The 13,641-nt window shown below is 43.9% G+C and overlaps 1 protein-coding gene across 1 annotated transcript in view; it reads left to right on the top strand.

Moving 5' to 3' along the window:
- Nucleotides 1-2,913, top strand: part of LOC106581132 (mediator of RNA polymerase II transcription subunit 13-like) — a 31,887-nt gene extending 28,974 nt beyond the window's left edge. Inside the window, exons 29-30 of the mRNA XM_014162953.2 lie at nucleotides 1,736-1,836; nucleotides 1,989-2,913. Coding sequence (XP_014018428.2) covers nucleotides 1,736-1,836; nucleotides 1,989-2,121 — 234 coding nt within the window. The 3' untranslated portion in view covers nucleotides 2,122-2,913. The remainder of the gene's footprint in view (nucleotides 1-1,735; nucleotides 1,837-1,988) is intronic.
- Nucleotides 2,914-13,641: the final 10,728 nt, after the last annotated feature.

Here is a 13,641-nt window from a genome sequence, read left to right as displayed (position 1 = left end):
CATTCCAGGGTTTTCCCAATTTTTTTGGTTTTTTTTACTATTTTCTACATTGTAGAATAATAGTGAAGACATCAACTATTAAATAACACACAACCAAAAAAGTGCTAACAAATCTAAATATATTTGAGATTCTTCAAAGTTGCCACCCTTTGCCTTGATGACTGCTTTGCACACTCTTGGCATTCTCTCAACCAGCTTCACCTGGAATGCTTTTCCAACAGTCTTGAAAGAGTTCCCACATGTACTGAGCACATGTTGGCTGCTTTTCCTTCACTCTATGGTCCAACTCATCCCAAACCATCTCAATTGGGTTGAGGTTTAGGTGATTTGTGGAGGCCAGGTCATCTGATGTAGCAGTCCATCACTCTCCTTCTTGGTGAAATAGCCCTTACACAGCCTGGAGGTGTGTTTTGGGTCATTGTCCTGTTGAAAAATAAATGATAGTCCCACTAAGCGCAAACCAGATGGGATGGCGTATCGCTGCAGAATGCTGTGGTAGCCATGCTGGTTAAGTGTGCCTTGAATTCTAAATAAATCACCAACAGTGTCACCAGCAAAGCACCATCACACCACCTCCATGCTTCACGGTGGGAGCTACATATGCGGGGATCATCCGTTCACCTACTCTGCGTTTCACAAAGACACGGCGGTTGAAACCAAAAATCTCAAATTTGGACTCATCAGACCAAAGGACAGATTTCCACCAGTCTAATGTCCATTGTGTTTCTTGGCCCAAGCAAGTCTCCTTCTTATTGGTGGCTTTTAGTACTGGTTTCTTTGCAGTGATTTGACCATGAAGGCCTGATTTCACGTAGTCTCCTCTGAACAGTTGATGTCTGTTACTTTAACTCTGAAGCATTTGAGCTGCTTTCTTAGATGCAGTTAACGCTAATGAAATTATCCTCTGCAGCAGAGGTAACTCTGGGTAGGTAACTCTGGGTCTTCTTCCTGTGGCGGGCCTCATGAGAGCCAGTTTCATCATAGAGTTTGATGGTTTTTGCGACTGCACTTGAAGAAACTTTCAAAATTCTTTACATTTTCCCGGATTGACTGATCTTCATGTCTTAATGTAATGATGGACTGCTGTTTCTCTTTGCTTATTTGAGCTGTTCTTGCCATAATAAGGACTTATTTGGTCTTATATAGCCCTATTTGGTAAAAGATCATCTTCTGTTTTGCACCCCTACAACACAACTGATTGTCTCAAACGCATTAAGATGGAAAGAAATTCCACAAATTAGGTTAACAAGGCACACCTGCTAATTGAAATGGGTTCCAGGTGACTACCTCATGAAGATAGTTGAGGGAATGCCAAGAGTGTACAAACCTTTCAAGGCAAAAGTGGCTACTTTGTAAAACAATATAGTTTGTATTTGAGATTCTTAACTTTTTTTTGTTGGTTACTGCATTATTCCATATGTGTTATTTCATAGTTTTGATGTCTTCACTATTATTCTACAATGTAGAAAATAGTAAAAATTAAGAAAAATCCTTGAATGAGTAGGTGTGTCCTTACTTTTGACTGGTACTGTACCTACCTACTGCTTATCTGACAGTTAACCTACCACTCACTCTGCTCCCAAAGGCGTTTGTTCTTCACTGGTCCTAAAACTCAGCAGCACTTTTATGCTTTACTTAAATGCGTACTTGTCATTTGAATGTTTCCCTTTTCTAATCTAACTGGTGTGACGTTTGTGTTAATCTAGCTGACCTCTTGTCTGTCGTCACTCCCCAGGCCTCCCTGCACCTGCACGTGTCCTCGGTCCAATCAGATGAGCTTCTCCACAGCAAACACTCCCACCCTCTGGACTCCAACCACACCTCAGACGTGCTCAGGTACACTGCTCAATATGGAATGGAAGCCATATGAAATAACATAAATGGGAAATACACTGATTTGATAGGCAGAGCATAGGTTTATTAGGAAATATAGGGGAATTGAATGTATAGTTAGTTATACATAGTGATGTGTTCTCTGCCCCTGACAGGTTTGTGCTGGAGCAGTACAATGCCCTCTCCTGGCTGACGTGTGACCCTGCCACTCAAGACCGGAGATCCTGTCTCCCTGTTCACTTTGTGGTGCTCAATCAGATGTACAACTTTATCATGAACATGCTTTGAATAAGGATATCAAGTGGAATCTATGGAGCTCATCATGAAACTAATGGGAGGGGGTTTCCTGGAGTGGATGGACCCTCAACACTTCAGGGTGAGGGCATGGCCATAAGGAATCTCCCCCAGCCAGCGTCTCCATGGCAGCACTGGAGGTGTCCTATCAATCAAATGCCAAGTGTCCATTTTATCATTTTGGATAAGAGACTTTTCATAAAGGAGAATAATTTGTCTTTTTAATTATCTTAGAGTTCAATCTTCTGATAAAATGTTAGCTTATTGAAATGCCTGCATATATATTATTTATTGTAAGTTTAAATTTGTCATTTTTTATTTCTTTATCTTTTATATATAAAACATCTGATGGTGTGTATTGCCATCTCACTTTAAAAGGAATTGGTTTAAAATGTAATCACTTTTTTTTTTGAATTACAAAACTGTAAACTGCATTTGCTGTAGGCTGCTTTTAGAGTTTTTTTTTTTTTTTAAAGGGTATTTACATTTGAATTCCCCTGATGTACAGATAGGTAGGCTGGGCATTTATATCCCTTCCTTTTGAGTGGACAGGACTTACAGCTCAGCTATAGTGGCAGAGTCTGTTGCACAGTAATTCAATGCATTCAGTTAAATGGGATGTGAGGTACAGATTGTCAGATTATATATATTTTATATGACAGATTTAGAGAATTTTGTGTGTGTGTGTATATATATATGTGTGTGTGTGTGTGTGTGTGTGTGTGTGTGTACATATACATGTGTGCCGCAGCTTCTGTTTTAGGAATAAAGTGCGTCTACCTATAATTTTTATTGGTCTCTTATGAAAACATTGTTTGCCGTGTTGGGGAATGGAGCGTTTTCTACATGTACATAATTCTAACCCTTGCTTTTAAATATATCATAGTTAATGAAAATGTTACCGCTTTCCTTGTTAGCCACTCCCTCACTGCTGGATGAGTTGGATTGGCATGTTAATGAGCTGTTTTAGGGATTGACTGGGCAATGGGTGGGTTTCAGATGGATCCTTAATGGACCACAGGTTTAGGGTTACCCTCATTTAGCCCCTACCCCAGCTAAAGGGATTTGGCAGGTCGGTTAAAGTGGAATTGGCTAACTAAGAACATCTCATCCCAAAGCCTCATCCAATCACTGCCTTATTTTCAGTCTAATGGGATCCCATTGGAAGGGTAGCTAAACTTGGGGGGGGGGGGAAGAAACCTTCCCTTTTTCAGGACCCTGTCTTTTGAAGATAATTCATAAAAATCCAAATAACTTCACAGATCTTCATTGTTAAGGGTTTAAACACTGTTGCCCATGCTTGTTCAATGAACCATGAACAATTAATGAACATGCACCTGTGGAACGGTTAAGACACTAACAGCTTACAGACGGTAGGCAGTTAAGGTCACAGTTATGAAAACTTAGGACACTAAAGAGGCTCTTCTACTGACTGGAAAAACAAACGCAAGATGCCCAGGGTCCCTGCTGATCTGTGTGAACGTGCCTTAGGCATGCTGCAAGGAGGCAGGGCAATAAATTGCAATGTCTACTGTGAGATGCCTAAGACAGCGCTACAGGACAGACAGCTGATCGTCCTCTCAGTGGCAGACCACGTGTAACAACACCTGCACAGTATCGGTACATTCGAACATCACACCTGCGGGACAGGTACAGGATGGCAACAACTGCCCGAGTTACACCAGGAACGCACAGTCCCTCCAAATCAAATGTATTTATATAGCCTTCTTACATCAGCTGGTATCTCAAAGTGCTGTACAGAAACCCAGCCTAAAACCCCAAACAGCAAGCAATGCCGGTGTAGAAGCACGGTGGCTAGGAAACTCCCTAGAAAGGCCAAAACCTAGGAAGAAACCTAGAGAGGAACCAGGCTATGAGGGGTGGCCTGTCCTCTTATGGCTGTGCCAGGTAGAGATTATAACAGAACATGGCCAAGATATTCATAAATGACCAGAATGGTCAAATAATAATAATTACAGTAGTTGTTGAGGGTACAACAGGTCAGCACCTCAGAAGTAAATATCAATTGGCTTTTCATAGCCGATCATTGAGAGTGTCTCTACCGCTCCTGCTGTCTCTAGAGAGTTGAAAATAGCAGGTCTGGGACAGGTAGCGCGTCCGGTGAACAGGTCAGGGTTCCATAGCCGGAGGTAGTACAGTTGAAACTGGAGCAGCAGCACGGCCAGGTGGACTGGGGACAGCAAGAAGTTATCATGCCAGGTAGTCCTGAGGCATGGTCCTAGGGCTCAGGTCCTCCAAGAGAGAGAGAGAGAGAGAGAGAAAGAAAATTAGAGAGAGCATACTTAAATTCCCACAGGACACCGGATAAGACAGGAGAAATACTCCAGTTATAACAGACTGACCCTAGCCCCCCGACACATAAACTACTGCAGCATAAATACTGGAGGCTGAGACAGGAGGGGTCAGGAGACACTGTGGCCCCATCCGATGATACCCCCGGACAGGGCCAAACAGGCAGGATATAACCCCACCCACTTTGCCAAAGCACAGCCCCCACACCACTAGAGGGATAACTTCAATCACCAACTTACCATCCTGAGACAAGGCCGAGTATAGCCCACAAAGATCTCCGCCAAGGCACAACCCAAGAGGGGGTGCCAACCCAGACAGGAAGACCACACCAGTGACTCAACCCACTCAAGTGACGTACCCCTCCTAGGGACGGCATGGAAGAGCACCAGTAAGCCAGTGACTCAGCCCCTGTAATAGGGTTTGAGGCAGAGAATCCCAGTGGAGAGAGGGGAACCGGCCAGGCAGAGACAGCAAGGGCGGTTCGTTGCTCCAGTGCCTTTCCGTTCACCTTCACACTCCTGGGCCAGACTACACTCAATCATAGGACCTACTGAAGAGATGAGTCTTCAGTAAAGACTTAAAGGTTGAGACCGAGTCTGCGTCTCTCACATGGGTAGGCAGACCATTCCATAAAAATGGTTCTCTATAGGAGAACCAGCTGTTTGCTTAGAAATTCTAGGGACAATTAGGAGGCCTGTGCTCAGACTGTCCGCAGTAGTCTGAGAGAGGCTGGAATGAGGGCTTGTAGCCCTGTTGTAAGACAGGTCCTCACCAGACATCACCGGCAACAACGTCGCCTATGGGCACAAACCCACCGTCGCTGCACCAGACAGGACTGGCAAAAAGTGCTCTTCACTGACGGGTTGCGGTTTTGTCTCACCAGGGGTGATGGTCGGATTCGCGTTTATCGTCGAAGGAATGAGCGTTACACCAAGGCCTGTACTCTGGAGCGGGATCGATTTGGAGGTGGAGGGTCCGTCATGGTCTGGGGCGATGTGTCACAGCATCATCGGACTGAGCTTGTTGTCATTGCAGGCAATCTCAACGCTGTGCGTTACAGGGAAGACATCCTCCTCCGTCATGTGGTACCCTTCCTGCAGGCTCATCCTGACATGACCCTCCAGCATGACAATGCCACCAGCCATACTGCTCGTTCTGTGCGTGATTTCCTGCAAGACAGGAATATCAGTGCCCTGCCATGGCCAGCGAAGAGCACGGATCTCAATCCCATTGAGCACGTCTAGGACCTGTTGGATCGGAGGGTGAGGGCTAGGGCCATTCCCCCCAGAAATGTCCGGGAACTTGCAGGTGCCTTGGTGGAAGAGTGGGGTAACATCTCACAGCAGGAACTGGCAAATCTGGTACAGTCCATGAGGAGGAGATTCACTGCAGTACTTAGTATCTGGTGTGGCCACCAGTTGCAATGACTGTTACTTTTGATTTTAACCCCCCTTTGTTCAGGGACACATTTTTCCATTTCTGTTAGTCACATGTCTGTGGAACTTGTTCAGTTTATGTCTCAGTTGTTGAATCTCATATTCATACAAATATTTACACATGTTAAGTTTGCTGAAAATAAACACAGTTGACAGTGAGAGGACGTTACTTTTTTTGCTGAGTTTAGTTGCCTTATTGGTTAGTCGGCATTAGGGACAGTGTGCCAGAGCTGTGTAATTTGAGGGCAATTTCTGTGCAATACTATTCTAGTCACACTGAATTCATCTGGGTACCAAACAGTGTACAGTAAGGACAAATGAACGTGTGTATTTATTGCCGTGTGGGCTAGTATGGGTTCACACAAGGCTGAGGGGATGTGAGATCAGAGGGCTGATGTGTGAGCTGGTTCTCCAGGAATCTCACTTAACATAAATCTGCTTTTATAACATCTAGTAAATAATTTATTACGTTTCTATAGTGCTTTTCATAAAATCTCAAAGCGCTTCAAGAGCAAAAAAAGCAAGCAATATATCATGACAGGTCAATCAGTAGAGGCCAAGTCTTTGAAAGCTGCATCCTCCGAAGAGAGGGCTGGTCAGTTCATGGCTTGAGTAGAGAGAGCTGGTCAGAGGATGGTAGTTGATGGAGTCTGCTGCTGATCTTGTAGAGGGAAAGTCTGGGAACCAGCCTGACTTATAGCCTGGAACTAAGGGGCCTAGCCCGAACCATTATTTCTCCCCCACCAAACTTTACAGTTGGCACTCGGCATCAGGGCAGGTAGCGTTCTCCTGGCATCTGCCAAACCCAGATTTGTCCTCCGGACTGCCTGATGGTGAAGCATGATTCCTTACTCCAGAGAACGCGTTTCCACTGATCCAGAATCCTATGGCGGCGAGCTTTACACCGCTCTAGCCGACACTTGGCATTGCACATGGTGATCTTAGGCTTGTCTGTGGCTGCTCGGCCATGGAAACCCATTTCATGAAGCTCCCGACGAACAGTTCTTGTGCTGATGTTGCTTCCAGAGGCAGTTTGGAACTCGGTAGTGAGGGTTTTTACACATTTCAGCACTCGGTGGTCACGTTCTGTGAGCTTGTGTGGCCTACCACTTTGCGGCTGAGCCGCGGTTGCTCCTAGACATTTCCACTTCACAATGACAACGCTTACAGATGACCCGGGCAGCTCTTGCAGGGCAAAAATTTGATGAACTGACTTGTTGGAAAGGTGGGATCTGATGACGGCACCACGTTGAAAGTTACTGAGCTCTTCAGCAAGGCCATTCTATTGCCAATGTTTGTCTACTCATTTGAAGGGGAGTCCACATACTTTTTTATATAGTGTACATAATGTAAAAGTGCAACTGAGTTTGCAGTCCCTAGCTTTGAGGACCTGATGTGTATGGCTGGGTTTTATGGTTGAGTTTTATAAATTACCTGAGCTACTTGAAATGGTTCAATAAAGGTTCAATAAATAAATTAAATAACAATAGAAAAACAACTCTCTCCTTTCCTTCTTATTCCTGCTCCATCACAGCGAACTGATTTCAATGGTGGTTTATCCCTGTGCCTCATTGAATCATGTCACTCTTTATAACATAGCTGAATGAGAGACTCTGGCAACACTACCTATAATTCCACCTGTTGTTCACACTCCTGTTGCTCATTGTGCACTAAATCAAATCAGGAAATTAGGAGCCTTAATGAGATTACCATTACAGTAACGAGTGATAGTTGATGGTATTTTCCACTGTTGGTAAGTAACAGGGATGACTAGAGCCAGAGGACATGGACTCGAGGGCAGTAGGTCTGAAGACAGTACATCTTTGTTTTCTGGATTTCTACTCTTAATTGTACAATGTGCAATAATAGGTAGACAAAGATATCAAAATATGCTGAACAAAAATATAACCACAACATGCAAGAATTTCAAAGACTTTACTGAGTTACAGTTCATATAAGGAAATCAGTCAATTGAAATAAATAAATTAGGCTGTAATCAATGGATTTCACAAGACTGGACAAGGGTGCAGCGATGGGTGGGCCTGGGGTGGCATAAATCAAATCAAAGTTTATTTGTCACGTAAGCCAAATACAACAGGTGTAGACTTTACAGTGAAATGCTTACTTACAGGCTCTAGCCAATAGTGCAAAAAAGGTGTTAGGTGAACAATAGGTAAGTAAAGAAATAAAACAACAGTAAAAAGATAGGCTATATACAGTAGCGAGGCTATAAAAGTAGCGAGGCTACATACAGGTTAGTCAGGCTGATTGAGGTAGTATGTACATGTAGATATGGTTAAAGTGACTAGGGATATATGATGCAGTAGCGTAAAAGAGGGGTTGGCGGGTGGTGGGTGGCAGGACACAATGCAGATAGCCCGGTTAGCCAATGTGCGAGAGCACTGGTTGGTCGGCCCAATTGAGGTAGTATGTACATGAATGTATAGTTAAAGTGACTATGCATATAAGATAAACAGAGAGTAGCAGCAGCGTAAAAAGAGGGGTCGGGGGGTGGGCGGTTGGGGGGGGCACACAATGCAAATAGTCCGGGTAGCCATTTGATTACCTGTTCAGGAGTCTTATGGCTTGGGGGTAAAAACTGTTGAGAAGCCTTTTTGTCGTAGACTTGGCACTCCGGTACCGCTTGCCATGCGGTAGTAGAGAGAACAGTCTATGACTGGGGTGGCCGGGGTCTTTGACGATTTTTAGGGCCTTCCTCTGACACTGCCTGGTGTAGAGGTCCTGGATGGCAGGCAGCTTAGCCCCAGTGATGTACTGGGCCATACGCACTACCCTCTGTAGTGCCTTGCGGCCAGAGGCCGAGCAATTGCCGTACCAGGCAGTGATGCAACCAGTCAGGATGCTCTCGATGTTGTAGCTGTAGAACCTTTTGAGGATCTCAGGACCCATGCCAAATGTTTTTAGTTTCCTGAGGGGGAATAGGCTTTGTCGTGCCCTCTTCACGACTGTCTTGATGTGTTTGGATCATTCTAGTTTGTTGTTGATGTGGACACCAAGGAACTTGAAGCTCTCAACTTGCTCCACTACAGCCCCGTTGATGAGAATGGGGGCGTGCTCGGTCCTCCTTTTCTTGTAGTCCACAATCATCTCCTTAGTCTTGGTTACGTTGAGGAGCTGGGGAGCCAGGCCCAGCCAATCAGAATGAGTTTTTCCCCACAAAAGGGTTTTTATTACAGACAGAAATACTCCTCAGCACCCCCTCAGACGATCCCGCAGGTGAAGAAGCGGAATTTGGAGGTCCTGGGCTGGCGTGGTAACACGTGGTCTGCGGTTGTGAGGCTGGTTGGACATACTGCCAAATTCTCTAAAGTGATGTTGGAGGCGGCTTATGATAGAGAAATTAACATACAATTCTCTGGCAACAGCTCTGGTGGTCATTCCTGCAGTCAGCATGCCAATTGCACGCTCCCTCAAAACTTGAGACATCTGTGGTATTATGTGTGACAAAACTGCACATTTCAGAGTGGCCTTTTATTGTCCCCAGCACAAGGTGCACCTGTGTAATGATCATGCTGTTTAATCAGATTCTTCACATGCCACACCTGTCAGGTGGATGGATTATCTTGGCAAAGGAGTAATGCTCACTAACAGGGATATAAACCAATTTGTGCACAAAATTTGAGAAAAATAAGCTTTTTGTGCATATGGAGCATTTCTGGGATCTTTCATTTCAGTCTATGAAAAATCGGACCGACTCTTTACATGTTGTGTTTATATTTTTGTTCAGTATAAATCTCCCATTTGTCTTTCAGTAGAGAAGCAGCTGTCCATTATGTTGGTCAGCCTAATAAAACAGCTGTAAAAAGGCTGTAAACACATAGAAAGGTGATTGTGTTCAGATCAATGAAAAGAGGGGTTCAGCCCATTCATGTAACTTCTCTGTACTGTATATGCTCAGAATCTAATGTTTGTGTTCAGCACAGAGCAGCCAATGCCAAGAAGAGCTGCTAAAGCTGGTTTAATTCAATTGAGATAAAGGTTACTCACTTAAGAAGTGGAAGATTAGACAGCCCTCCATGAATTCTCTGTATTTTAATTTCTAAATGGAAAGTTAAGCTTGGCCAATTAATTGACCTGTATGGAGGTCGTGGTATATCCAATGTGGTATGAAATGTTTTAACGCCCCTATAGCCAGTATTCATACGTAGTAGTCATAATGTTTATTGTGTAAGTGTGTATTAAGTTGGGCATTCCTAGGGCAGCTCGGGCCTCTGGTCTAACGCATAGTAGTTGTGGTTATTTGGGTTGTAAAAGGGGTTAAATGTTCTGTTCCACATCCCCCTTTAGAGAATCGACATCCCCATGTATCCCCATTACCACCTCTTGGGCTGTCTGAGTGACTGAGTGTGAATGATAGAGAGACGAGAGGGGGAGGGCTAATGTTCTCTCTCTGTATTGCCTCAGGCCTAATGCTGCCACCACCCCATAGTATTGCACCAACTCTGCCCCATACAAACCCCATCTCTCACCAAGGGATTTACTCCCTGCAGAGAGAGGAATCAGTTGTTCCATCCATAGGGAAGGGCTTGAAAGGGGGGCATCACCCTAAAGAGATCCTAACAATCCATTATGAGACTCCCAAAGCCCCTTTCACTATAGAAACACCATGCGTGGCGATCAAGCATAATCCAAGGGGGATTTGTTGATTTGTTTTCTGTTCACAGGAGGTTTTCAGCAAAGCGAGTTAATTGCAGGTTATATGCGTTGGTGATTCTCTATGAACTTTTGTCTCAATGTGGACAGTAATCTGTCCCACTGGCACACACCCACAGACAGTACACATTTAATGTAGTAGAAAACATGAGTAGTCTGTCCTCTACCTTGCAGTAAAGGTGAGTGTCTAGCCTGATGTGTGTAACTGTTTAGTGTATCAGCATTCACTTACAGCATTACTGGTCATGTGTCCTTGGGAAGAATGACTTCCAAATCAATTAAATGGATTCGTAAAGCCAAAGTCCTCAATTGGATTATTCTAATAATGCAACCCATAACGTGCATATTTTTGTATATATTTTTTTAGACTGTGTGGTCATTGCAACTAGAGTGTCCTGTCCTGTGAAACACACCGAAGGCCTAGATTCAATCAGATCAAAAGTTAACCGGAGATAGCCGACACCTGCATAGCTAATGTTTCGGCGGTGTCAGGAGGTGTAACTGCGTTGGAGCTGCTCTTGATCATCGTTGTAAAGCCACAACCGCCACTCGTGTTAGAAGTTCAAAACGAGAAAGTGTTGGCTATATAGAAATAATTACGCTCAAATGGAAAAATCATTCAACGAAATAATGAGGATTTCTTTCAGCCTAGGTATAATGCCAGGAGCTGCTGATGTATTTGACAGCATGTATTTCCACCTCCGACACCGGCCAAAAACTCGCCATAGATGTTGGTTAAAGCAGATCTGATTGAATAGAGACCCTTGTTTTCAAGCTGTTATCAAGTTCCCTTATAATGTTTTTCAAAAGAACCTGTTACCTGCGATAACATCTGCAAATCTCTGCACACGACCAATACACTTTGATTTATTACTATGGAGCTACAGTATATATCAAATCAAAGTTTATTGGTCACGTACACAGATTTGCAGAGGAAGTGAAAGGCTTATGTTTCTGCACTGTTACTAGAAACATAAGCATGTCACTACACCTGCGATAACATCCGCAAATCTGTGTACGTGACCAATAAACTTTGGTTTCATATGTACCTCCATAGTTAAACTTGCCTTAGATCGTGTCAGTATCAGACCATTTGGCCATATAGCTGATGAGATTTCCTAAATGACTGGGGATTTTCCTAGAGGGAGGGAATGTCACATTGTCTGACATCACTTGGCAGATATGATCAATTATAACTCCAGTGACATTATTTGTCTACACTCTTAGAAAAGAAAGTGCTCTTCGGCTGTCCCCATAAAAGAACCCTCTGAAGAAGGGTCCTATCCTATGGAGATAGCCCGAAGAAACCATTAGGAATCCTTTTGTTTACCCCTAATTGGTAGTTACAGTCTTGTCCCATCGCTCCAACTCCCATACGGACTCGGGAGAGGTGAAGGACGAGAGCCATGCGCCAGCCATGCTTCTTTGACACACAGCAAAGAGGCGACTCCAGGATGCTGGCCTTCTACGCAGAGTTGCAAAGAACACAGACACAGGACAGAGGAACTCTGCCTAGAAGGCCAGCATCCCGTAGTCACCTCTTCACTGTTGACGTTGAGATTGGTGTTTTGCAGATACTATTTAATGAAGCTTCCAGTTGAGCGAACACAACGAGCCATTGGACAGAGGAGTGATGGTTGCTAATAATGGGCCTCTGTACGCCTACGTAGATATTCCATAAAAGTAGTAATTTACAACATTAACAATGTCTACACTGTATTTCTGATCAATTTGTCACATTTCTTTAAATGTTCTTTCAAAAACAAGGACATTTATAAGTGACCCCAAACTTTTGAATGATAGTGTACATGTCAGTACATATACACATCAAGTAGGTCACATGGGGAGAGGCGTAGTGCCGTGGTGTTGCTTTCTGTTTTTTTAAACCAGGTTTGCTGTTAACTTGTGCTATATAAGATGGAAGGGAGTTCCATACACTCATGGCTCTGTATAATAATGTACATTTCCTTCAATTTGTTCTGTACCTGGGGACTGTGAAAAGACCCCTGGTGGCATAAGTGTGAATGTCAGTGCTGTGTGTAAGTTGACTATGCCAGCAATTTGGAATTTTCAACACGTGAATGTTTCTTATAAAAACAAGAAGTGACGCAGTCTTTCCTCAACTCTTGGCCAAGAGAAACTGGCGTGCATAGTACTAATATTAGCCCCCTGATTACAATGAAGAGAATACGTGCCGTTCTGTTCTGGGCCAGCTGCAGCTTAACTAAGTCTGTTACATCTGGAGTATTTCTCTTGTCTTATCCGGTGTCCTGTGTGAATTTAAATATGCTCTCTCTAATTCTCTCTCTCTTTCTGTCTTTCTCTCGGAGGACCTGAGCCCTAGGAACATGCCTCAGGACTACCTGGTATGATGACTCCTTGCTGTCCCCAGTCCACCTGGCCGTGCTGCTGCTCCAGTTTCAACTGTTCTGCCTGCGGCTATGGAACCCTGACCTGTTCACCGGACGTGCTTGTTGCACCCTCGACAACTACTATGATTATTATTATTTGACCATGCTGGTCATTTATGAACATTTTAACATCTTGACCATGTTCTGTTATAATATCCACCCTGCACAGCCAGAAGAGGACTGGCCACCCCTCATAGCCTGGTTCCTCTCTAGGTTTCTTCCTAGATTTTTGGCCTTTCTAGGGAGTTTTTCCTAGGGAGTTTTTCCTAGCCACCGTGCTTCTTTCACATGCATTTCTTGCTGTTTGAGGTTTTAGGCTGGGTTTCTGTACAGCACTTTGAGATATCAGCTGATGTACGAAGGGCTATATGAATAAATTTGATTTGATTTGATTTTGTGGAGTGTGGTGTCAAAAAAGCAGAGCATCTCTTTATTACAGACAGACTTCTCCCCATCTTTACAACCAATGAATCAATATGTTTTGACCATGACAGCTTACAATCGAAGGTAACACCAAGTAATTTAGTCTCCTCAACTTGTTCAACAGCCACACCATTCATTACCAGATTCAGCTGAGGTCTAGAACTTAGGGAATGATTTGTACCAAATACAGTGCTCTTAGTTTTAGAGATGTTCAGGAACAAATTATTACTGGCTATCCATTCCAAAACTGACTGCAA

This window comes from Salmo salar, chromosome ssa20 (assembly GCF_905237065.1).
Source record: "Salmo salar chromosome ssa20, Ssal_v3.1, whole genome shotgun sequence".
Classification (NCBI taxonomy): domain Eukaryota; kingdom Metazoa; phylum Chordata; class Actinopteri; order Salmoniformes; family Salmonidae; genus Salmo; species Salmo salar.
The sequence above is the reverse complement of the archived record's forward strand: the minus strand, read 5'-3'. Positions and strand labels throughout refer to the sequence as shown.